This window comes from Bemisia tabaci, chromosome 1 (genome assembly GCF_918797505.1).
Source record: "Bemisia tabaci chromosome 1, PGI_BMITA_v3".
In the NCBI taxonomy this organism is placed as follows: Eukaryota; Metazoa; Arthropoda; class Insecta; order Hemiptera; family Aleyrodidae; genus Bemisia; species Bemisia tabaci.
In genome coordinates, this window is record NC_092793.1 from 17,334,107 (window position 1) to 17,361,676 (window position 27,570).

A 27,570-nucleotide genomic window follows, 5' to 3' on the forward strand; every position below is an offset into this window, starting at 1 on the left:
TTATCCTGGCTGACTTGGATATGATGAGACCCTAAAATAATAGTTCCTTATTGGAAAATGTGGTCTATTTTTTGAATCATATTCTCATGATCATACCATTGTGCTTTCATTATTTATTTATTTATTTATTTATTTTTGCTGAATTGCACTTCTTCAAACTTCCTCGATAATTCTCATCAGGCTAGCAGTGACAAAAATCCCCGAGGGCTGGGCCGTGGAGCGACCAGGATGCGGATCCCCCTGGTAATATAATTATAAAGGCTCGGCGCGGAGAGAAAAGAAATTTCCCATTTTCAGCACGAAATATCGGATAAATTACCCGACTTTCCCGGATATTTCAATCCCTCATGAGCCGCGGTATTTTTCACGTCACTGACGCCATGACTTGATGCCAGCCGACAGAGGTTAGTCAAACCACAGACACCCTTTTTCCGCACGGGGGAATGAACGGCGCTGTATCCGCGTGGGCTGGCTTTTCCCGATTTCCCTGTCCGTTGGAAACCCTGCGGCCGCGTCCGGTTGAAATGCGGGAAAGCCCTAGGCAGCTGGCAGCGAGGCGGGCGCAGGGATAGATGCATGCCAGTGCGCAAGTGGCGTGCAGGGTCGACGGGCACAGGGCAGGGACACGGACACTGCAGCAGTCGCTTCCCGTGTAGCCGCGCTCCAGGGCGTCCGTGCGCCTTCCGTCTCGCGCCACGCAACCCGCCAAACATGTGACCGAAACACCCGCGACCAACTTCAACCCTCCAAGCACCATCACCTCGGACTCGCCGCTTGAAATTTCGACGCACGCGGAAAAAAGTGCGTTTGCAACCGAAAGAATCTAAGTATTCATTTAGGTCAAATGGGCGGACTTAACCGACAATCGGTCCTCACTAAATTCGACTCAGCCTAAACTCTCATGTTTTATTTTTTAACCCTCTACGGCATAAGCGTTACGAACTCGTGACAACGTATTTTTTGGGGTTTTTGAAAATCGAATCTTGCCCCTCTGACATGATTTGTCAAAATTTCGTTAGTTTTTCCTTTTCTTGAAAAATTGATTCCCTTCAATTTAAACATTTGAAAACCAATTTGGTACTCTATTTTTTTTTATGCAAGCTACAAAATTGACTAGGGTCCCCTAAACTCTAAGATCCAAAATTAATTCATGCCCTAGGGGGTTAAATAGAGAACTGACACTTGACATTTTGTGTGCAAATATTTCTCATAACATGGGGCGATTTCACACCCTGAAGCGCTGGGAAGTTTAGTTCAGGCTTCATTCTGACCTGCAAACAAAGTTTTTAAACATACAGTCATTTATTTTGTTTTGAAACTTGAGGTGTCAAGCCAAAGTATTGTGAAAAAAAATTTCGTGTCAAGAGAATCAATGGGATGTATTACGTCAGCTCGTTCTTGTTTCAAATGAATTAGTAGTGTACCCAAGAGCCACGAATAAGAATCAAGTCAATCAAGGTCCTCGTCTTGAGACAGTGGCAATTTTCGGAATGTCGGTACCACTGTTTTACCTCCATTTAAATATATGTAAAAGAATTGACTTTTGGTGCGGCAGCTTGCCTCATCTAAAATAGATATTTATAAAGCATGGTCGAATTTTCCCTACTTGCCGCCCATGGGCTGCCTTTATTTTGCCGCCCTCTTCTCATTCATTTTGAAACATTAATAAAAACCATCAAGTGAACGTGCCGGAGGGAGAAGGGTGCATAAGACGCGTTCACTCGTGTTGGACACATTTTTTGCGTAAGCCCTGTCAACACTACTAGCAAAAGTATACGGAACTTCGCGCGAAAGTTCAGCTCCAAAAACCTACCTCTGTGTGGACAAGGCCTTTCATTTGTAAGAAATTAACTAAAAAATTGAGAAAGAACAAACATAAATGTGGTTTAATCATTTTAACTTCCGCCGTCGCGCCGCGCTGACCGCACTGTGTTTGGCGCAATGCGTGAAGAATTCATGTAGTCTTGCAGGCACTGTGCGTTTCAGGCCGCGCTGACCGCTGCTGTTGACCGTACTGTGTTTGACGCAATGCGTGAAGTATTCATGCAGTCTCGTAGGCGCTAATATGTGTTACATGCCGACGCTGCGCCGCGCCGCGCCGAGGGCTTCTCCTTTCTATTTCAAGTTCTCGTCATCATTGCTCTCTGCGCCCGCTCCAGGCCAAATTACGTGTTTGGTTTCTCTCTTAACTCAACTAATTAAAGGTGCGCAGTCTTTTGTATCACCGAAATACGACAAAATTAGAAATTAAGGAACTCTCAGAAAATGAGAGATTTTGTCACCTTTTCTTGTTTGTAATTTTATTCTGAATCCGACTATTTTGTACCTGCATCTAAAAAAGTTGCAAAATTTGCCGCCCCCTAATTTTGCCGCCATGGGCCGCGGCCCATGTAGCCACCCCCTTAATCCGGCCCTGTTATAAAGGGTTTAAATGGAGGGAAAACAGTGTTTCCGACTTGTAAAATCGCTACTATCCTGAGATAAGGCGCGCTCTATGACCTCCAAATGGCCAAAATAGCCATTTCAGCGCTCTAGTGCACGGGCATAGGTTCGAGATGGCTTTACAAGGGACCGTTAGTAAGGCAGAAGCGAGGGATATCTTCATTAATAATCTTGATTTTTTTCAAGCTCAAATTGGCGTGAAACGATACAACTTCAAGAAGGCGCCTCCATAAGTAGACTGACTGAAATGGGCCATTAGATGAAGTTTGAAATAGAGCACTGCGCAACATGATTTCTTTTCAAAATTTTACGAGAAAAACGAATCACACAATAAGAGATTTGGAAATTAACTTCTGGAAAACATTTAAGAGTTCACAATTAAGATTAGTTGAGAGGAAAAAAAAGGAATGACGTCATTAGTATAATCTAACTTCCATCTGATCTTCGTAACAAATATACTTGTTAATACTCCGTTGAGGATTTGGTCCTCGAGCTTTCCGTTGTATGATTCGTTTTCTACGTAAGATTCTGTAAAGAAAAGATGTGATGTGTTTTCTAGTTTAGAAAATGTCCAATGAACCAATGGGGTCCGGGGACTGGAAACTTTGGAATTTGTGCTTGAAACTGCATTTGGAGTCCTTTCCCATGTGCTGGGTAACTTGGATCGTAGATTTCATTCATGAAAATAAAAACACGGTGCGGATGACTGAAAGGCTGGTTGATTTCAATACTCAAATGAAGAAAATTGAACACTGGTTTTCAAGGAATTTATTTACAAAGGAGAAAATATTCAGTTTTCGATCAAAGGGTATATCGACGATGAAACTCCTAAACCACGTATCTCGTTTTCCGTGTTTAAAAATCTCCTCTCCTGATTTATTTTTTTGTCTGAGAGCAAATCAATATCATTTCGTGAAGTTTTCACATAACTTTCTTCACACAAAGCAGGATAATCGCGAAAATGTTTAAGCATTAACGTTGAATAGTTTTCCTTTTAAACTTGCTGGACTGGAACCTTTGGGATTTTGTGCTTGAAACTGCAATAAAAATCATTTCTATTCTAATAAAATCATTTTTAAGACGCTCGATGGATGGGGTAAGAAAGGGGGGTGTAAGAAACGGCCCATGGGCCGTCTTGTCCATGGGCTGGGGTGAGGAAGGGAAGTTCAAAGTTTAAGTTAGGCAATTTCAATTCGTTCGTTCGTGAGATTTCGAAGATCTCGCTGGCCGCGAAGCAGCCTGTGGGGGGTCGTAGCGGCCAGGGGGCGGACCCCCTGGTAAATTTTAACAGGAAGTCTGCAACGTCACAACCCGAGATACGTGGTTTGGAAGTTTCACGGTCGATATCCTCCAACTGCTACTGCAGGTGCATTTAGAATCGGAAAGAACGGCTTCCGAGTCGCCTTTTTCGGTCAAGTTGGTAGCCGTATTAGAATCTTCTCGGCTTCAATTAATCAAAGCTACGTTTTTGCAGTCAAGAACGAAATCAACGACTAAAAAACCCCACTATTGACACCCTCGGCACTGGTAGGTACCCATCAGAATTTTGATCCTTTCCTGGATATTTTGGCTTCCATCTTCGCGGGTCTGAGTAAATTTCAGACCACTAATTCGGCATTAACGACCGGAGTTACAGTCAAGAGGACCCCAAACGCAACATCAAGCACAAATGCTAGAGTTTTCGGTCCTCGGGCTCAAATATTAGCCGCCATCTTGAATTTTGAGTGTTTCGCGCAAAGTAGAGTTTGACAACATCATGGTCATTTTTCCGGGGGGGGGGGGGGGAGGGGCGTCTGAGCTTGCCTCTTGTGGCTGTAAGAGGGAGGGGAAGGTTATTGTAGCCAGGTAGGGGGCTCCAGTTTACGTAAGCCTCACTCCTCCCTTTTGAAAAAAATCCAATGTTGGTGATTATTTTCAGCTAATTTCCAGGCTACCTCCGTTATTATAACGAGTGTATTCGGGCTTTATGGAAATCACAGTCATAAGAGTTAATAATTTACAAAATTTGAAACATATGCCGAACGGATGTAATTATCCTGAAAAAAAAATCAGGGTTGGTTAATTCACAAAATTTGATTTCTGATCGATGAAACTCATAACTAAATTACTTGACTGCTAGATTGGCCTGCCGAATTCATTCCAGATTATTGTTAAAGCTGACGAGAAAATTGCCCAATTAGACCATTTAGGGCTGTCTTAAGCTACCTTTACTCATGACAGAACTACGCACGAAAGAGCATACGTCCGAAAAAACTCTGCGACCTCTCACGCAATCAAGTCGCAATTACGTATGATTCCAACCTAATCACCTTAAATTATGTCAGAGGCATAAAATCAACATTGCTGGTTCCTTTGAGGGAACAGTTGAGATTGACCACGCCAGTAGTAAACACGTAAGTAGACCATACTTAATTTTAATCTTCGAGGGCGTTTGTCATTCGAAAAGCTCAAAATGAAAGTACGTGGAGACCTGATTAAAAACAAATATAGGAAAAATCCCCTTTCAGGAAACGACCTATCGATATCAGGTAGAACTGATGAAATTCACGGAAAATCAATACTTACGAGGTCAGAAAACAAGATTGCCCTCGTTTTAAGCAAAAGCTGTTCCGAAAAACAAAACACTTGATGATAAAAAGTTCACACGTGCACAGCAGTACGAATAGAGATTTGCATTTCTAACTTATCATTCGATGACAAAAAATAACGGGACACACACGAAAAAGAAGAGCTGAAATTCTATGTTTCCAAATGGTCGTCTAAATCTCATCGCAACTTCGAAAAGCCAGTGAGGTTTTCGATGCTATTTTCCGTTTCATCCGTCTTTCCGTTCTTCTTTGTAATTTGGTGGTAACAAAAACCACGGAGAAGAACGGGAAATGCGTTCGATGTAAGCAGGTTTCACATAAAATCTATGATGTTGAATTGGGAGAAATCTGTCATTATTAGGAGTACCATTACTGTATCGAATGATTAGTTCCGTAATCAGGGAAAATGGACCGAAAAGAAGACATTAGAAGGGCTCTTTGTTTGGGGTCTATAAGGGGAGAAAATTACATCTTATGACCTGTCAGTGAGTGAGTTAGCAATTTGGTACTAGAAAATTGGGATTTATGGGGATCTCGTGATCCTAGTAGACTGACTCTGTATCTGTATAAATCTGTCTGCCTGTATCAAACGTGGATCTTAGGCTTAAAGACTGCGTATCTTATTCATAGCGGGTACGATTTCTTGAATGCGAATTCAAACACTATACCGGTTATCGCTCGCTATCAGTACCGTGGAAAATAATTTCTTAGTTTATTCATTTTGTCTTTCAAATGTCGAGGATGGTTTTGGTGTGATGTCATCACATTTTATTACACAGCAAACTTAGACTATTATGAGGGTAAGCCCATTTTTAAGAGAATTATGTGCGTTCTTATGAGAACGAAATGACACAATGAAAAGTGACATTGCTACACTGAAAAAAAACTTCGGCCGTGGAAGCCGTTTTTACGGACTATATAGACATACCGTCCATGTTCCGGACTCAGAGGCCGAAAGTTCCGGGCGTAGCACCCGGGACTTTTGACCTCTGAGCCCGTGAAGGAATTTTCTCATTTTCAGCTTTCTCAACTTAAATTCTAAAAGGAGTGGGTGCAAAATCGTCAAAAATTCCCCCCTCATGGATGTTGACCAATTTTCAGCATGTCATTCCTCACTATGGGATACGCCTTTTCCCAAAATTTCAAGGCCTGAAATGAATTTCTTTCCGCGTGGCAGCGTTGCCAAGTTGAAAACCGTCGAGTTCCATATCTTTTGAACGAAAAGAGATATTGAGGTGCGATTTGCGTTAAAATTCTCCAAAAATTACGTTCTTTTGAAATATGTACTCAATTTGATCGTTTAGGTAATTTCAGATTGCAATGATGCCATTTTTCACACTTTCTTAAGGGTAAAGTTTTTTTCAACCCTAGTATATCGTCAAATGCCGGATTCTCGATTCGAAAAAAAAAATGTTCATTGTATTATTCGTACTTTTTCATTTCTTTTGATATATTATAGCTCCCAGGGAAACGATTGGTAAGGGAGATATGAGCAATTTAAGTTTACGCTTCGCGCGCGCCGACTGGAATCCGGGCGCCGCTCGCCGCTCTGAGTCGTCTGTACACTCCCTTCCTTGAGCTTCAAGAGGTCATTCCTATGTATTTTTTTGCGTACTTTCCATTTCTGGCCTTTGAAAAGGGCTCCGATAAATTTTTAGGGGCCTTACGGACCATTGTTGCCATTTTTTGCTCGTATTTAGGGGTTCTTCCCTATTTTACTCACAATTCTACTGAAAAACTTAATTTAAACGGAAAACTGTGTGCTTGGATCAGGGAAAGAACGTTAATAAAAAATAAAATTTCATGTATAAATTTCTCCTCGAAAAATTTTTCGAAAAATCGTACCAAAGAGCCAAATATTTGAAAAATTGAATAAATCCCCACGCCATGGTTTATGAAAGTGGGGCATGGCTTTCATATTGACGTACTTACGTAACAGATCTTACCTATTTATACAACATATTAAAAGAGCATAGTTGTATTTGGATTCCCACGATCTGAAAATGGTCCGGGATGTCACCTTTAGCGGCCTTTTCTTATGTGTAAGGTAGATCTTTTGAATGTTTTTCGACCTTTAGTCGTCCTCCATAGGAGTGTATCGTTTGTATTTTTGCTGTAATTTTCATTTTTGGCAGTATAAATTGCTTGTGATGAACTTTAAGGGACCTTACGATCCATTTTTGCCATTTCGGCCAATTTTTAGGGTTTTTTTTTTTTTCAATTTTACACGCGTCAGACCTTATTCAACCTGAAACAGTGTACAACGTACACTCAGATTTTTGGAAATAACGTAATAAAGTACATCATTGTAACGTTCTTTGTAACTTTTTCTTACGAGACCATACGTCATAGAACGTAGAAGGTTTTAGGTAATGAATAATGACTTTCATGCAGAATTGAAGAGCTTTCCGGAAAAAGGGCACATGCCGAAAAAACGCGTTCTGAGAAAAACGCATTTGAAGTTTTCACTCTTACATTCTGGGCACTGATGATGACATACGTCGGAACTGGGGCACTCATATCAACTTTCATACACCCTAGAATGAATAACGACCATTGGTAAAACTGACACTTCTTTCAGTGTTGTGGGAAGAATTTTTTAAAATTTTCCGTTATGTGCCCTTTTCCCGGAAATGGACCGGTGGTCATAGGTTTTGGCTTTTGAAACTGAATTTTCGAGACTTTAAATAGTTTCTAAACAAGAGTAAATAATTCCGATTGATTAATAAATAATAATTTCAATTGAGAACGCGCGGGTGGATCATCTTCGATCATTATTGATGAAAAAGACTGCGAAACACGCGAAAAAATAGAAAAATTCAATCTCACACTGAGACCATTAAAAATTAAATCAATAATAATTACAAAAAATCACGTGTGACTGGTGCAACGCGTAGACAATCCCTACAATCCCTGCAACCCGATGCTATTGCATTGATTAGCAGAATCAGTGCGATGCATCTGTAGTGGGGGATCCTTATCAGTATCCATCACCTCCCTGCCTGCCTGCGCGCTATCTCCTCAACGTCGCGGCGACCGTACCCAGAAGCAAATAGATGAAATACGTTTGTGACCCTTGACGTATTGTTAGCCTTACAAAACGTGGTCTCGAAGCTCCAAAAATTGATAAATTAAGCTGAAACTCGGAACATTGGTTTATTCGGATGTGAGAAATCCATTTCAGAGACAATTTTCGGATCGTGGGAATCCAAATACAACTATGCTCTTTTAATATGTTGTATAAATAGGTAAGATCTGTTACGTAAGTACGTCAATATGAAAGCCATGCCCCACTTTCATAAACCATGGCGTGGGGATTTATTCAATTTTTCAAATATTTGGCTCTTTGGTACGATTTTTCGAAAAATTTTTCGAGGAGAAATTTATACATGAAATTTTATTTTTTATTAACGTTCTTTCCCTGATCCAAGCACACAGTTTTCCGTTTAAATTAAGTTTTTCAGTAGAATTGTGAGTAAAATAGGGAAGAACCCCTAAATACGAGCAAAAAATGGCAACAATGGTCCGTAAGGCCCCTAAAAATTTATCGGAGCCCTTTTCAAAGGCCAGAAATGGAAAGTACGCAAAAAAATACATAGGAATGACCTCTTGAAGCTCAAGGAAGGGAGTGTACAGACGACTCAGAGCGGCGAGCGGCGCCCGGATTCCAGTCGGCGCGCGCGAAGCGTAAACTTAAATTGCTCATATCTCCCTTACCAATCGTTTCCCTGGGAGCTATAATATATCAAAAGAAATGAAAAAGTACGAATAATACAATGAACATTTTTTTTTTCGAATCGAGAATCCGGCATTTGACGATATACTAGGGTTGAAAAAAACTTTACCCTTAAGAAAGTGTGAAAAATGGCATCATTGCAATCTGAAATTACCTAAACGATCAAATTGAGTACATATTTCAAAAGAACGTAATTTTTGGAGAATTTTAACGCAAATCGCACCTCAATATCTCTTTTCGTTCAAAAGATATGGAACTCGACGGTTTTCAACTTGGCAACGCTGCCACGCGGAAAGAAATTCATTTCAGGCCTTGAAATTTTGGGAAAAGGCGTATCCCATAGTGAGGAATGACATGCTGAAAATTGGTCAACATCCATGAGGGGGGAATTTTTGTCGATTTTGCACCCACCCCTTTGTGTTTGAGGTTATGTTCAATTTTTTGAACCAAACCATCGAACCACTATCGAGTACGATCCATGCAAATTTCCTTCAAGTAATCAAGAAGCGCCCCTTAAATTTTAAAATATGACAAAATTAACGTATAAAATAAATGTGCAGTTTCAGTCCAAAATTTCGGGTGGAACCTCTCCCAACAACTCTTTCCGTTGTGCGGCGCACAGTGGGCAGAGTCAATAAAGGAGAGATCAGACAAAATTTTGAAACTTTTAACGCTTATAACTCCGTGTCTACAAAACTTTGAGGTTCTTGAAGTGGATTCATTGGTTTCCTCGTAAAATTGTCTTCTAAAAGTACCCCTTTTAATGTAAAATGTGACGAAATACACACCAAAATTTGCAGTTATAGTAAAAAAATTAATGTCCGACCTCTCTAATCGACTCGATCCACTGAGCGGCGTTGCTAACATAAGGAACGGGCCGATACGGGGCGCAAGGGGATGCGACGACGTGGATTGGGGGCGGGGTCGGTCGGGGGCGAGAGGAGAGCGTCAAATATCTGCACCGATCTAACTTCCGCCAACTTTCGAGCGACGGCGATGCGACCCGGCGCGGGGCGGCGTCAAAGGCCCCAACTTTGATTTTAATAACTTTCCCGCGCGCCGTCGTCGAGGTGTTGGCGAGTCGTAACAAGAAACTCGGGCAGACTGAGGACTTTTTCAATTTCAGCGGAGCATTAAGCACATCGAGCATGAAACGACATTAATACGCGGTAAACAAGCTGCTCCTATCACGGGTAACGGTGCAATTCGGAAACTTTGCCGAGGAGACGCGATTAAGTTAACTGCATTTACTGCCGTGCTGAAGGAAAACGCTGTATGAGCCTTCAGCCGTTGCCAAATTTCCTTCGATAAAACCCGAGTTTACTCAGAAAATTGTGAATATTTTTTTTTCAAAATTTTCAGACGATTTTGTACGCAATTTAATCTAAGATATCTGAAAATTTTAGGGGAAAATATGCATGAATTTCGTCAAAAATACATGTATTAGCAAGGGAAATTTGGCAACTCTCGAATGTTCATACGGCGCACACTGGCGGGTGGGCGGAAAAAATTCAAGAGGTGGACAAATTTTTTTCGAACCCAGAAAGCAAAAGTATATGGATGATTTTGTAGCTTATGCTACAGACTATCAAGTTGTAGCATCAATTTTATTTATTCCTCCCTCAATGATTTTCAAACAGACCCTTGTCGGGCATCGAAGAAAATAGCTACTTTTGGTGCTAAAGTGGTCATCGCCTATAAGTCAATAGCAAGATTTTTTTTTTCAAAAACCGACATTATACTCTGTAAGTGCGTAGTCTAAGCTACAAAATCATATATTAACATGCTCATAAAAATCTCTTATTCGTGCCAATATTGACACTTGAACATAGGTGGAGAAAATGTCGAGTTTTGTTTGTTTTAGATTTCATTTTAAAAAAAGCTCCACTGAGCTCCACTTTGAGACTTATATAGGCTCATAGGTAATAGTCTGAAGAGTGAATGGTGAAAAAAGATTTTGCAGATAGCTGCAGGTTTGAGCGCTAGAGAGGTTTTAGTGAGCGTAGGTGCGAGTTGGGAGATGAGAAATTCAGCGCGTCGCACTGCAGCACGTCGCGTCGCTCTGATACGACTCTTTCAGCGATGACATTTTATCTCATTTTTGACCTAATCTAAGGAATATGGACACGATACGGAATCAAAAAACCTTTTAAAACAATGACTTCTCCTAGTGATGGGCATGTCATGGGTCAAGAAACCGGGCATTTAGTCGGCGATTTATACCTTCGAAAGAAGCTCGATGTTTACGATTGCACGCGGATCTATGCAATGCTTTATTTGCAGAATATAACGTGGTAAAGTTTATTGAAAGCAAACACAAGAATTTAAGTGACAGACATAAAAAGCTTGTCATTGCAGAATTGAAAAAACGATTTGTTCCTCACTTTAAAAGCAAATGGAAGCAAGTGCATCGAACACTGGGAAAAAAAGTCGCTTGGATCTAGAGTTCAGACTCTTGAAAACAATGACAAGAAAAAATACTCATGATTCAATCGGATTTTGCTTCAATCGAGAACCAATCCTCTTGATTTAAGCGGATTTCTTTTTGATCCAAGCAAAAATCCGATTGGATCAAGAGTATTTTTTCTTGTCATTGTTTTCAAGAGTCTGGACTCTAGATCCAAGCGACTTTTTTTTCCAGTGAATAAGAAAATACTTCGAGTTAAAATCTAAAAAAGTGGCTCATTTCCAATGCCTATACAATTTATGGTTTTAAAAAATTGTAATTTGGCAATGAATTACTTATTTTCGTTCCTATACACATTTTTAACAGTATTTGTCAGGACAGTTTCGACATCATTTACTTATTGCAGTCACGTTCTTCCTTAGCACAGCAGTTTATCTCTACGACAACTTCCTCCGAGTGAGCGACGCTTATTAGCCCCTTAGTTTCGGTGCCCTTGAGTAGAGTACCTTCGTAGGGAGGGTTGAGAAGCTTCGTCACAGTTTCTGACGTGGTCGAACTGGCGTGCAATACGTAGCATCTATTAAGTCCAAGATCTCGGTAGACTCAGATTTTTTAGCTAAAACAAAAAAAAAAAAACAAAAAGGATGGCCTGTGCGCATATGAGTCTAAAGAATCATTCTAAACCAAAAAATTGGCGAAATTCAAAGAAATGAAAGCAGGGCCCTTTTCGGACAAAATACCGTGCATTCGATGCAGAAATCAATAATTGAATTGCATATCACATCTATTAAGTCCAAGATCTCGGCAGATTTCGATTTTTCAGCCAAAAAAGAACGATGGTCCGTGCGCATGAGTCTAAAGAATCACTCTGAACCAAAAAATTGGCGAAGTTCAACGAAATGAAAACAGAGTCTTTTTCGGACAAAATACGTTGCATTCGATACAGAAATCGATGATTTAATAGTATATAGGATGCGAGGTGTTTTTCCCACAAAATCCTACTTTCATTTCTCTGGATTTTGCCAATTTTTCGGTTTAGAATGATTCTTTGGGCTCATGCGCAAGCTTATCGTTCTTTTTCGGCTGAAAATTCAAAATCTACCGAGGTTTTCGACACAACAGATATCGACGGTGAAACTACCAAACCACGTATCTCGGTTTGCGACGTCGCAGACTTCCTGTCATACTTTATTTTTTAAATGAAAAACAACTTAACATCCAGTCTTGAAAATTTCTGTGATTTTTCCTCTTTGTGCGGAGAAAATTCCGTGAAAATTTCAAGGAATGATAATGATTTGGTCTACTTTAAAAAAATAAAATGTGAGCGTAGATTTTTAAACACCGCAAACGAGATACGTGGTTTGGTAGTTTCACCGTCGATATGTAGTATAGTTCTGATATTGCACGCCAGTTCGAACACGCTAGAGACCGTGACGAATCACCTTAAGACAAGTTGACTCACGGATGTTTGAAACTGGAATAAGGGTTACACAAATCCAACTAACTTACTTTGGAAAAGAAAAAACCTCGAAAGCCCTTTTGATGTTTCTTCTTCTTCTTCCCGCCAAAATTTGCCGCCCTTACGCAATGTTACCTGCTCGGTAAATCAGGGCATGGATACTGTTCGGGGTCGGCAAAGGGCTGAAACTCGGTTTGTGCCGCCCATTATAATAATTATATCAAACGCCCCGCGAGGGCAGGCGAGGAAAGCACTCTAAAATTTTGGTGAAACGAATGAAAAGAGTTAGGAAGGACGGGTGGAGTGAGGGTTTTAGTCGCGGAGTCAGACTTGGAGTTAGTTATCATTCGATTATTCGGGGCCGGGGCGGCATTGGCACGGTGACAAATGAGAGACGATCCCATTGTGTGTCGAAATTAGGGGGCGAATATCACAGGCCCGCTCCCCTGCGCTATTGGCGTTTTCCAGAAAATCTATGCGCGGCGCAGCTAAGGGTGACGTACTCATATCCAACTTTAAACAAAATGATTTTAGCGAAAAAAATAAAAATTTAGGTCGGATGAAATCTCAATTGAGATTCGAATTTTTTTTCTGAGCTTTGAACTGTATAACCTAGAGTACCTTTATAGACAGAGTATGGCCATTCGTATCTTTTTACTACAGGAAAACTGTTCCGCTTTTTGATTGGTCAACGAGTTTTTAGGCTTCATGATGCTCTTAGGGCCGTAAATAAACAAACAAGATGGCGACTCACCGTAACATCGATAAGAAGCTAAATTTGACAAAAATTTCAATTATACGGCAGTAACAATTTAAACTAGCATATCTACGAATAACACACGAAAAAAAACACGAAAACTATTGTTAAATCGCCTTTCACCTTTATCACAGGAGGATGTAAGATGTGCATAACCTCAATCTTGCTTGCTGATAACAGCCATCTTCTTTGTTTATTTACGGCCCTAAGAGCATCGTGTCAGCCTATTCGCTCGCGACCAATGAAAAACCGGAACAGAAATGGCCATACTCTGTCTATAAAGGTACTCTAGTATAACCTGCTGAAAATTTTCGCTTTCCGTTACAAAATGGTGGAAACTGCAGGAATGGTATCGGTTGTAATTTGCAAGATTGACATCCGCGATCGTTTTGCGGAAATGTTTTTGGTATAGAAAATATGCACCAATTGGCAACGCCGCCATGACTGCAACACGCTCATTCGAATTCCGAGGAACTCATGGTAAACACGATTGTAGATGCGACGTAGAAAACCTTAGAAAACGAATGTGCCTGAGGAAACCGGAGCGCCTGCAATTTTTTGTGTATGCAATACGGACATCCTGAGAACACGTATAGTTGCATCCAGACTTGGCTATTGAAACAGCTGGAGTGCCTTCAATTTTTTTCCAATTGTGAGGGGAAAAATCACTCATTGCATTCATAGGTCGTGAATGCACGAAAATAGGGCGCTTCGAGTCTCTTGGTTGAATTCAATTCTTTGTAGCGGTGTGGAAATCAGCGGAGAGTTGACTCGTGCTCCATTTTCAGGGGGGAAAAACTGACAACAATGAGGAAACGACGAAATGACGATTTCCGCCTACTCGTGGATCGCGATAGCGGAGACAGTGCATTGTGCTTTTATTCATTCCGTCAGCTGCAGCTGAGCCAACGCCCTCGACAAAGTGAGGAAGCGGGCTCAAGCGTCGATGGTCCTCTTTCAGCAACAGAGTTCGCGCCATCACAGAATTTTTATTCAATTACAGCTTCATCATTATTCTCCTCACTTCAGTCACTTCCGATAGCATAAACTCAAAAAAAGCACAGTCTCATGTTAAAGTTCTCTGGTAGAGTTACAACACTCTAAATAAAATAAAAAATAAATATAAAATTCAAAATTCAAATTTTCAGTTAATATTCAGTTATTTTCAGTTAGTATTAATGGTAAATTTCAAAAGAAAAGGTATCGAATGCCTCAATTTTCTTCCTTTCTTGGTCCTCAATTTCCTTAACCCCACAATTTTTTGCTCATCGAATATATTTTACGGAATGTAAACTGACTTAGTCATTTTCGATCTCTTTTCGGGTTTTTTTTATTTAATTTTTTTATTTTTTTTTCTGGGTTAAACGATTCAAAACTGGTCAGAAGTTCGTCAAAGATGAGGAGCATGGGAATCGACCCTCAATGGCAACTGACATTTGTCACGTGGAAGAAGTGCGAGCAAAAGTGCTCAAAAATGGTCGTTTCGAGCTTGTTGAAGAGAGTAATATATCTGAAGGCTCTGCACATACAATTTTGATAGAATATGTAGACACGCATCGAGTTTCAGGTACACTTGCCCCTTGATTGTTGTCCGTTGAACGAAAATCCAACCAAATGTCAATTTCCCTTTAGTTGCTTGAACGTTCTAACAATGATCCTACATTTTTGGATAGGATAATTTTCGGTGACAATACTTAAGTGTACGGCTACGATATGGAGACGAAACTCCAATCGTCCTTGTGGGTTGAAAAATGTAGTGCAAGACCGAAAAAATAGAGACAAGTTCGGTCAAACATAAACATCGCAAAACACCCTTGAGGTTGCCTAACTTCAAGCCACATACCAACAAAGCTAATTATGATTTTTTAAATTTGTGAACGTAGCGTTCTTTAATATATTTTCAGCTATCAGAAAAGCTCAAGAAAACGTAATTTGGACGCATTATGGGCTAGTTATGACCAAAATCCGGTTTCTAATCTAACAGACCTCGTAATATTCGCCTAAAAATGGGTCTGAGGTCAATTTCAGCGAGAAATGCGGATTTTTCGAAATATGAGCGCAAACCCGCAATCTTCGCCGATATCGGCCTTCTGACCCATGTTCAAACCAGTATTAAAGTAAAAAAAAACCCGGAAATCACCAAATCATTATGCATTCCGTAAAATATACCCCATACGAACAAAAACTTGTAGTGTTGAGGAAAGTCACTTAGTGTGGGCCCGAAAACGGCCCTTCCAGAGACTCATCCTTTCCAGCCTTTTCAGAAATGGGGAAATCCCTTTGCATGAGAAACTTTTTACGTCCGATCCCTTACTGAAAAATTATTTTGTAACGAAGACTGCTCTTGGTAATCCGGGGGTTTGAGCATAATATTCCATGACTTTTCTACAATTTTTCAACGTGTTATTTGGCACAGTTTCTCACGAAAATGCTTTTCACACACATTTTTTGGCGTGTCTTTTGAAATTGAAAAAACTCAAAATTTTAAAACTTGAAGGTGTAGGTTAGAATTTTGGCGTGAAGAGAGTGTGGGCGAGGTAGAGAATAAGAATTTGTCCCGGCGAGAAGAGAGGCGAGGTTTTGGAAAGCTTTCCAAATCTTGTCACCCTGTTTTGCTCCTGTCCGTGAGCAAAAGAAGAGGACTAAGGAACGACGCCGTAAGTGCATTCGAGAATTGCTTTTCCACCAAGAAAACGTTTTTTTGAGGCGAGTTATGAATATTTTCTCTTGAAATTTCCAGATAATTTAGATCTAATTACGAATCAAATTCCAGGCAAAATTGGAGGGAAAGAATAAAAATAGATTTCCCTGATAATTCGTACTTCAACAGGGGAAATTTTGCCGCGTCTGATGGCTCGCACAGCGTTCTTCCTCAGCACGGCGCGGTGTAACGGTGACACTGGGGATATTTTCCTGATTCGTCTCCCATTTTCATACGTGTATTATCTTTCATGTTTCAGTGCTGACATTTTGCGAGGAGTCTCCTTTGAAACAACGTCGTTGAAATATGATCCGGAGCGGAGTTGCTTTACATTGTCTTACGTGAATGGGAGCGGCTGACAGTGGATTCGACGGTACGGCGTTACATGGAGGAGAGGTGGCTGGTGCATAAATGAGATCGCCCCGATACCTGCTGTACGGAGCGACGATAATTCTCACTCTCACCTGGCTCCCGCTCATCATTATCACCGTCCATAGGAGCGTCACCGTCATTTCCGGACTCCGCCGCGTCCAGAACAAGGTAGACCCGCTAGAGTACCTATATGAGAGAGTATGGCCACGGTGTTACCACCTCTGATTGGCTCAGCCATCTTAGGCTGAATGGAGCCTTAGGACCCAAAAATGGCGGACGCCATAAATTAATGTAATGCAAAATGACTCAAAATGCAGTTTCTTTGCTTATCGTAACGAGAAATTACCCAAATGCACTATTGCGACTTATTTGCATATTTTAAGGCTAATCGTGTGCAATTTTTGAGAAAAATTATCTTGGATGTAGTAAAGTTGGCAGCAAGTGCGGTTGGTGATAACCGTCAATAGTTGGCAATGACCCCCCTCCCATCCACAAAAACCAAACAAAGCACCACCATTTTTGGGTCATAAGCCTCTCCATGGGGCCCAGTGGCCATACTCTCTCAATATAGGTATTCTAGACCCGCCCGTCCGGGCCACCCGCTGCCTCCGTTTAGTTTTTGTCCGGCCAGCGGACCGATTATTGAAATTGACGGACAAAGCTATAGACAAGGAAGACATAAGGAATATAAAGCAATCCTATTGGTTGAAATGGGTATGGTTCCTATAGACTAAGGGAGAAAATGATGGACTAACTATCGGGTTGTCGTCAGTTAGTCTATCACCTAGTCCTTTGTCCATTGCAACCACCCGCTTCCACCAATAGGATCTCTCCATATGTTTTTTGTCTCCTTTGTCTATAGCTTTGTCTATAAATTTCAATAATCGGCCCGCTGAAGCTTTTAATTCAATCGAGTAAACAGAGACAGTGTATTTTAGAGACCTCACATTGATATACCTATATCGATGGCCAAGGTGCAAACTACCCAACTCCATTGTGGTGTTTCAGAATTTCCGCTTCTACGTCATTTTATCGAAGAGAAACATGCCAACTTCGTGACTTAAAATTTGCACAGAATATTCTGTTAGCAGAGAAGAAAAATCAAGGAGGTTTTCCAAAAATTACAATGATTGGTTTTCCTGAAGAAAAAATGAAGTACGACAGGAAATCTGCTACGTCGCAAACGTGTACGCGGTTTCGCACTTTGGTAATCGATATATCTCCTCCATGGTGTAAAACTCACTCGAGGAAGTCAACGTTGAACTTCGCCGGATAATGGCTCATGACTAAAGAGTTGAGCGGTTGGTTTAGTTATGAGCAACGTCTGATTTGCAAAAACTTGCCTGGCAACGTGCTCGCCGCGGCATTCATGGGTCCTCATTTGACGAGTTTCATGCTCCACGAGACGCTGAACGATCATCATTGGGCAAAAAAGAGACTTGGCCTCCGAACTTAACAGTTGTCTCGTCCGGTAACGTCGTTCCTAAAATATATTGCCTCTCTCTTTGTCCCACGATTTTCTAACGCAATTATCCTAATTTTAGATAATGATTTCGGGTTAGCGCGAGAATATCACTTAATTTATGATTTTTTGAACGAAGTATCAATAGGGGGTCTTTCCATTTAAAAAAAAAAAAAAAGAAGTTAGGATCCGCCTATGCTCTAGAACTACATCACTATACTTTCATAGAGAAAGGAGAAACAAATGCGATACATAGCTACTTCTTCAATCCTGTAATGGTTTTGCAGAAAGTAAAGTGACGAGTTCGTTGGTAAAAATTAGGAGTACAGTAAAAAAAGAAGTATAACGACGCAAAAATGAACGGAAAATCTAGACAGCTTTCTTTCGACCCTAGGATTTCCATCAATCTCACTTGATTCAACGAAAGTATACGCGAAGATGGATGGATGCTTGAAGAGGTAAGCTAATACCGCACTCTATTTTGACATAATCCGATTCCGCGGAGGTGCGCGTCTTTGAGTGTCTTGTCAAGCTAGGGGCTTTTCACTTCATGCCTCCCAAACGATGCTTTCATCGTCATCGAGGAACTTTAGTGCGCCCTCCATGCTTAAAAATTTGAGGGCCGATGTTGTCGCTTTCCCACTAAATAAACTGGTAAGAAAAAAATTTATCTCTTGAATAAAGAAATGTATGCATATGAATAAAAAAAAATCTGATGATATTCCGCGCAGAAAATCATGCAATAAAGCGATCACTCCGTGTTTATCAGACAGTAGTTTTGAATTTTCCACGCATGTGTTTTGTTTATTTACCGTTTTCCCTATATTTTTACTGTTTTATTTTTAATTTATTATTTCATTTTTCAAATATTATTTTTCATTAAAATTTAAATATAATTACATCAAATGGAATAATTTGTTTCAATTTTTCTTAATTTTTTATTTAAATTTCCTGTCTATTTTTTTTTGAAATTTTTATTTATTTTTATAATTCATTTTTTTCTTCATCTTCCATAAAATTTGGAAGTAAAAGAAAAAAGGTCGGACGACCTTTGCCCTGTCCGCCAGTTTTTGCGGTTTTGTCTTCTTTTGAAAATGTCCCAAGTAACTCCTGCTGTCCACAACACAACTTCCTTTCGTCGCCTTTTTCCTCTCCTTTTGGAAGATCGGAATGGGGGGGGGGGGGGGGGTGGAGTAATGTATGTTTAAACAGTCTTTTACCAAATCCTTCAATCGATTCATTCGTATTAAAAAAGAGAGCACTCAACGCTGAATGTACCCTAGTATTTCCGTCACCATGCCATAAACGTAGACACAGCTAGACACGACACGTGGGCGGAGAGGGAGACTCGATCAAACACAAGCGTGTAGCCGTGTACCGCTTTGCTACGGGAAAACACCGTACGAACCTTTGGACGTTATCAAATCATTTCCGATAAAATACGGCATTTCTCTAAATAAAAGAAAAACAAAAAAAAATCGTCAATATTTTACTTTGAAATTTTTAGAGTCTCATTCGCAATTTAATCTGACGTGCCTCAAAATTTCAAGGGAAATTACCAACAACTTTCCTGGAGAGTGCATATCGACGGTAAGTCGGCAATCACATAACTCGGTTTGCGACGTAGCAGACTTCCTGTCATACTTTATTTCTTAGACGGAAAACTACTCAAGGACGATTCTTTAAAACTGCCGTGATTTTTCTTCTCCGTGCGAGAAAAGTCTGCAAAAACTTCACGGAATGATGTCAATTTGTTCTCCCTTAAAAAAATAACATAGAGGCGGAGATTTCCAGACACCGCAAACGAGATTGTGATTGCGGACTTACCTGCCGTGCTAAGGAAAAACTCCGTATGAGCCTTCAGACGTTGCCAAGTTTCCTTCGATAAAAACCGAATTTACTCAGAAAATTGTGAATATTTTTTTTCAAAAATTTCAGACGATTTTGTGCGCAATTTAATCTAAAATATCTGAAAATTTTTAGGGAAAAATATGCATGAATTTCGTCAAAAATACATGTATTAGCAAGGGAAATTTGGCAACTCTCGAATGTTCATACGGCGTTTTTCCTTAGCACGGCAGTTACGCCGTTCTGCTTGGGGGGAAATTTGGCGAGCCTCGAAAAACGATACGGGGGTTATCCTGGGGACGGCATCAATTCATGCACACGCGTGTCGTCGTGTGCGCGTAATGGAAGGCGCGAATGAAGCGTAATGATACGTGGTGGCAGGCGGGAGGGTTATCGAGCGGGCGTTTAACGGCTTTCGCGCGTGAGACGCCACTATTCGCTGAAAACCCTCGCGCGTTTTCCAGCGGTGATTATCCAGGCGTGAGTGAAATCTCGCAGGATTACATAATGGATAAGCGGCTTAAGACTCTTGCCCCGATGTGGGTCGCATATCTTCACATTTACGACTCACCCTACTTCAACCCCCTCGGGCTCCTCGACGCTCAGTTTCAACTAGATCGCGGCGGTGCAGCAGCAGCGGGGGAATTTTAATACAGATGAGATGCGCTGCGGTCCGGAAACGTCCGATACATGTGCTGCCATCCATAGCAAAACCGCCGTGACTCCATTCCAATTTTACATTTTCCCCCGCACGTACTGCTCTATTGCAAGACAGGGCTTCATTTTTTCATTTTGAGTTCCTGCCTGACGGTATATCAGAGTTGCGACACACAAAAATAAAGGATGAATATTTGTTGGTTTTCTTGTAAAACAGCATTTCCCATAAAAAAAAAAGAAAAAAAAAAAAAAAAAAAAAAAAAAAAAAAATATTGAAAATATGGTGAATGGAGATGCGGTGTTTTGACTTTAGACGACAGAGTGACGGTGTTCTTGTGTTGCTTTGGGAGAATTTCTGTGAATTTTCTTATGAAATACGCACAATGCGAGCAAGTTCCGTGATAGGTTAAAATTTATAAAACAATCAAGTTAATTTTGAGTTTTCTGGAGGTCAAATAGGATAGTTTTTGTGGATTTGCCATGTGCGTTCCACGCCGACCAGCAACCGCACTGTGCGTTTGGCGCAATGCGTGAAGTATTCCTGCACTCTCGTAGGCGCTAATGTTTTCCGCGCCAACTAGCGACCGCGTTGCGTTAGGCGCAATGCGGGAAGTATTCCTGCACTCTTGAAGGCGCTAATATGCGTCTTTCCGCCGATCGGCGCGGCGCGGCGCGGCGTCCGCACTATGTTTGGCGAGATAAGAAACGATGATACGGCATTTGATTTGAGATAAACTATTGAGACAAAATTTTGACGTAAAGAGGCAGCGTTATTTTTCCTTTAAAGAATTGCATCGAGGAGTTTGAAAAGGAAAATACGGGCAGATTTGCGAAAACGAGTGAATAAGTCCTCGCCTAAGACTAAGAATGTAAAACTGCATTCTTCCATTTCAGTAATTTTTCCCCCAGACTCGCCGTTTTTTTTTTTTTTTTTTTTTTAAGAAGAGGCGAAATATGAGTAAAAAGAACAGGAAAAAGAAATATATCTAAAAGAAAAGAAAAAGACGGCAAAGGAAAAGGAGAGGAAGAAGAAAGAGAAGGAGGAAAATAAGTGAAAGAGGAAAAAGAAGATGAGAAGAGTAAGGAGAGGAAGAAATAGAAAATGCCCGGGAGAGAGAAGAAAATGCTAAAGATGAAGAAGAAGAAAAAGAGGAAGAGTAACCATGGGGGATGAAAGTTACTGATAAAATTGAACAATTGAAAGTGACGCGAGAAATTCCGGTGCTCCAACGGTTGGCGTCCCATCTAGGCCTGTCCCCGAACCGATGAAATCGCTCGTTGGTTCGTACGAAACGATCGAGCGATCATTTCGTAATCGTTCACTTTGAAAAAATCGTTTCGAAAGCCTGTTTCGATCGGAATCTGTTTCGATCGAGCCTGCTCGATCGAAATCTGCTCGATCGAAAGCCGTTTTGATTTTTTTTTTTTTTTTTTTTTTTTTTTTTTTTTTTTTATTATTTTTATTATGTAAAAATGTACTACTGGCCCTTACGGGGCATTAATTACGGGGAGTTAATGTTCGAATAAAGCTAATCTTAAAACTAATGTTATAAATTTTTTTTTTTAATTTTTTTTTTTTTATTTTGAACCAATTAAATTTTTTCGATTCGAGCAATCTCATTAGGATTCCCGTGGGAGTTTCATGCACCGCTGATGAAAGCTCTAAAACGTCTTCCGAAGAAAGTTCACGGGATAAGGGATCCCTGGCTAAAGTCTTCCCAGTAAAAAGTTTTTGGAAGGAACAAGACCAGGTTCTACATATTTTTACGCGGTGATTACCTACTTACTTGTATATTGAAAAAGCCAAAACGGGTAATGCTCGAAAAAAAAACAGGAACCCTTCTACCCGTTTTGTAACTTTCTCAGGAATCTTTGATCCCTTATCGGGTGAAAGTACTTTCGATGGATGTAAGATGCTTTGAATTGCATATCAATACCGTACTCCGTTGCGTATCGCTGCGCTGCTTCGCGCCGGCCGTCGACCGCGTTTTTCATCTCCCTCTGGCTTCCCTTCCCGGAGGCTGCCTCACATTCAGCCCGCGCACATTTTAGACCTTTTTGACCGTTTACTTTCAATCGGTCGTGTTATGACTTATTATGAGTAACAGCAGCCTCCTCGCGTCAACTGAAACCTAAGTGACGCCTCATTCACTTCTTATCTTTCGGGCAAGGCATTTTGTGACCCATTCTCCGTTCTCGCTCGTTCCCTCGCACCTGATCCGCCGCTCTGCTCCCGTTCCACGCCTCCACGTTCGCCGGCATCTCTTTACTCACTTTTCCCCCTCATATTGCTCTTGTTTTTCCTCGATCTCGGATACCTTTTCGATCGAATGTCACCTGTTTCTTAGCCGTCGCCTTTGCCTGTCGATCGCCACCACTGCGTTACGTGCAACGTGCCTATCTGCTTCGCTTGGCGTGGCGCTGTGCCACCGGTCGCCGCCCGTCGGCCGAGTTTCTTCTCTCTTATCTCTCTCTGACTTCCCTCCTCGGGGTTCACCTCACTTTCGGTCCAGCGTACATTTTGACTATTATTTGCTTGAAACTGGTTATCGCGTCAACCAAAACCTTATTTTTCATCACACATATTTTTCAGGCAAGGAATTCTACGGCGCGCTCAGCCCCCATCCGCCCCCCTCCCCCGCTCATCGGTCTCTCTTCATTTACCTGGTTTTCCTTGTTGTCGGTTGTCTATCTAGGTCTTCACTGTCGCCTTTGTCTTTGTCCGCCGATCGCCAATTTGCCATCGCCACACTATTCACCGGTCTCCACTCAGATTTTTATTCACTATCACTTTTAGCGGCTCTGGTGCTTGCACTAGAGCTGCTATTCCGGACGGTCCCAGCTGGGGAGTATCAATGCAGCATGTTACATTGTAGAGACCGCGCGTTGGTTGATGGGAATCGGCGCCATTTTCGGCTATGTTCCTTGTCATGACTTTATTTTATTGCATACTGTTTTATTGTTAGTCAATGCTATGTTGTGTATTGTATTTTTGGAATCATGGTGATACAGTCAACAATTCAAAACTTGTTTGTGCTTTTATCTCGTGATGGAAAAAATGTACTTTACGTTCAAAATTTGAAAATTTGAATTTTAAAGTTTTCGCGGTTAAGGAAGCTTTAACCACTGGGTTGGAGCTTCCTAGTCATATTACTTGATATCAGCTGATAGCAAACAAAGGTTACCAGGGAAACCGTAAACGTCTAACAACTATCGTGGCCATTGGGGCGATTCGACAGTTTGAATCGTTTTCGTTGATTGAATCGACAGTTGTCGGATTGTACATCAATGACAAAATGTGTCTAGGCCCTCATTCTTGACTACAACTACTGCCCCCAGAGCCGCTCTCCGACGCCAATGCGTTGGAGCTTCCTGCTTGTTTTCCATTATTCCTTCCGTCTCTCTCTTACAAATGAACTCGTCGCGTTGGCTGCTCCAGCATGTTTTGATTACCTTACCCGCTTTTGCTATTTCGTCCAATGATGCCGAAGCTTTGCTAATAATATTTTTCAGCACTTTAGTTTTCATTTTTTTAATATTACATTCTCTACAGCAAGAGGGGTATCCTTCATTGGCGTATCATGTCTGGAACCCCGTAGCCCCCTCCCCCCTCCGTATGGTATCATTGAAAAGCCGTCTCGCAGAAAGGACTCCAACAATCAGATCAATCTCCAACCCACCTTATGGACGGGTTTTCAATACACGCAGCAATGCACTTTCTTCTAGAGACTAAAATTTATTTTTGGTGAAGAAATATGGACTCAAAAAATTCATTTATATCAGAATTGAGACAGAATAATGCTAGAGAACGAAAAATCTATAAATATTGAGTTCAAAAAACAAACAAACGAAAAACCTCATTTCGTTCTGCCGCGACTACACCTCTCCGCTCTAAACTTATTGTTTTAGAGATTAGCCCCCCTCCCCCCGAAAAAAATTATGAATCTGCGTGCATTAAACGTGTCTGCCGAGAATTCATGCGAAGTCACGTACATAAGAGTTTTCTGATATTTATATATTTTCATTTTTAAATTTTAAAGGATTTTAAAGTTTCAACATTGGAACTTTTTCTGCATATGAGCATTTAAAATGAAAAAGGTTTTCAACAAAGAGCCAACATACTGAATTAGGAAACGCAAACGCCTACATTTTTTTGCGGACTGTCATACGCTTTCATGGTGCAACTGTCACTTCGCATTCATTTCATTCGGGGTTTTTGGGCGCTATGTAGACGCCAACACCGAATTTCACTCCTCAATTTTTAACAGTGTGTACCGGCCTTTTCCCCGAATCACGTAATTTGATCATGTGTTTGATTTCGTGAAAATATTTTATATTTTACTCAATCTGGCGGTCTGGCACCTACATCTACATCGTGAATGAAACTGTAAGTCGATGAAGGAGGGGGGGGGGGATGATGGGATTCTCATATGGGACTCCGTCTGGCGCAATGGACGGAGGACGCGCAGCGCAGCGCGGCGACGGCCGACGCGGGCACGCGTGGAATCGTCGTCCCTAGCCTGCCTGAAACCTAGCGATCTACGATTTTCGCATTTTTTCCCCCCTAATTTCCTTATCATTCCCCTCTCTTTCTAACCCAGCTGAAATGCGGCATCTATTTCAGCTTATGCTCCCTTTTTTAAAACCTAACCTATTTCGACAAGTGACACGTGCGTAGTTCAGCCATCGTCTGAAGCGCTGATTTTGAGCACTTTCTTGTACTTGAGAAACGTCTTCCCTAATTTATTAAAAAAAAATTAAAAAATGAAAATTGGTAAATTTTACGAGTGCGCAAGATGCACGTAGAAGATCCCGTAAAAAATCAGAGTCGGAGAGCTCAACGTAAAAAAATTTTGATTAAAGATGTAAAAAAAACTTGAGGGATTAAATTGAAATCTTGACGTCAAAAATTCGCGATTTTTTGCGCAAAAAAATCCGAAAAAAATTTGGAAGAACAAAGTTTTTACGTGAAAAATCTTACTTTCCGTACATTAAAAGGAGGTCAGAAAGAAATGCAAAGGAGACAGATTGAACTACGATTTTTTACGTAAAAAATTGACGTCTCTGAATTTTTTCTCTGACTTTTTCACGTAAAAAATCACGATTTTCTTTTTTACCTCTTCGAACATCTATTTTTTATATGTAAAATTTTTGATTGCGAAAACCAAAAAATTGAGGAAGAATATCTGTACTGAAAATTCGCTAAATTGGCTAAATAGGAAATACCTTTGGAGTATTTATTACTAGAATGATACGCTAAAAATTCGAATGTCCCCTAAATTTTTTTTGTAAAAAGAGTAAGCCCGAAAACTGGATACAAAATTGTTTCGAAACCAGAGTTTTTACAAATCTGAGAAGATTTTAAGAACTTATCTTTATTAGATTGGTTTTAAACATTCTTAAAAAAATTGATGCATTTCATAATAAAATTTTAGAAAAGGAGAATGGCATTTCACTTTTGGTTTATTTTACATCTTGTTTTACGATTTTTTTTCTTTTTTTGTACATTTTAAGTCTTTGTGCTAGTAGGAGAAGAATGATTATAATTTCTCTTTGGTGTCCAAAAGATTAAGGTCAACCAACATCCGTGGAAAGTTCTGAAATAACTAATTCCTTAGGAACAATTTAGTATACTTTCTTTTTACTTGAAATTATGGAATTGCATAATTTTCCAAGTACTAAGTGAATAAACGTACAGCCGATATGCATGTGCCAGCCTCTGATTACAATTTACACCTGCTGGGGATCAACAATCGCGCATAAGCTCCTTCTAGTGATGCGTAAATAAATTGTAAAAGAGGGACGCAAGACCAGCAGCTAAACAGTGGTGTCACACCCCCCCCCCCCACCCCAGGTACTTGACGAGGTTCCCCTATTTCATTAATTGGGTGTGTGCGGACTCCTTCTAGGAGATGTGAGAGGGAAGGGGGCCGGGGCCTCCCCCGAACTATTTTGACACTTTGATGTTCTATAGAGGCAATTTGAGGCTATAATCAGCAGTTTTGTCTCCTTTGCCACTGCAGAAACTTGCTTAGGTTTTATGGGTAAATATATCCTTTTTTTTTTTTTTTTTTTTTTTTTTTTTTTTTTTTTTTTTTTTTTTTTTAACAAATTAAACGAAACTTTTTTACAGAAAAACGGAGGGGGGAGAGGAAATATGTGGGAGGGGGGGAGAATGCAGGATTGGAGAGAAAAGAAAAAGGGGGGAGAATAGAAGAAACGGGGGTGGAGGAGAATATAACGAGCGAAAACAGATGACACTTTGGCGGATTTACGCAAACTGCCCATAAAAAAAGAAAAAAAAAAGAAAAAAAAAACTTCACACCCCCCTCCCCCCATTTCAAACTTGATGAGTTGCTTGTCTGTAAACATGGCTACTGACATCACTGCAGCTAAATGATGGAGTAGGTGAGCAATAGTCCGAATGAATTGTAAGTCGTCCCAGACAAGAAGCGAGGGCTGAAGGATAACAGAGAGGACGGAGAGTCGCATTAGGTTACTAGTTACTTCCTAAAAGTTCGATCCATTCGATTTTATAAAGAGAAGTTGATGAAGAGCTTCAGTTGAACGGTGGCGTATATGTATAAAGATAGTGAAAGAGGAATAAGACGCGGATCACGCGAACGACAAAGGTGAGGAAGGGAAGAGAGTGGGCAGTAGCGGCACCGATAAGAGCTTCAGTCAAACGGGAGCTAGGATCGAGATCTTGAAAGAGGAAGGAGTCACAGTCACAGTCATGGGCGACAAGGGGAAACAGAGATAGTCAGCGGTGCCGTCACCGAAAGGAGAGGTGCATGAAACAAAAGCTATGCGAGGTGTGAGGAGCACTGGAGCAGGTCAGGCGCCAGGGGTCAAACCAAATACCGAACCGAAGAAGAGTGTAATTGTGTGATATGAGGAAAACGAACGGGGAAGAGATAAGGACGATTCGATGTAGGATGATGAGGGCGTGTGTGTGTGTGCGTGCAGTACGGGCCGACATACGTATACTGAGCGGATGCAAAATTCGAACGAAATGGTCAAAACTGTCTAAGTAAATGCAGCTAGTATCATTATCATTGTCGCGGCACGCGCAGCGCTGGCGAGCGCTGAGCCATACTACCAAGGTCCATTGGATCATTATTGTTATTGGTAATGGGCA

At 40.9% G+C, this 27,570-nt stretch overlaps 1 protein-coding gene across 1 annotated transcript in view; it reads left to right on the top strand.

The window, feature by feature from the left end:
- The first annotated feature begins 622 nt into the window (after nucleotides 1-622).
- LOC109039111 (carbohydrate sulfotransferase 11) overlaps nucleotides 623-27,570 on the top strand; it is a 35,297-nt gene continuing 8,349 nt past the window's right edge. The window contains 2 exon segments of the mRNA XM_019054464.2: nucleotides 623-801; nucleotides 16,350-16,630. Of these exon segments, the coding sequence (XP_018910009.2) occupies nucleotides 16,502-16,630 (129 nt within the window). The 5' untranslated portion in view covers nucleotides 623-801; nucleotides 16,350-16,501.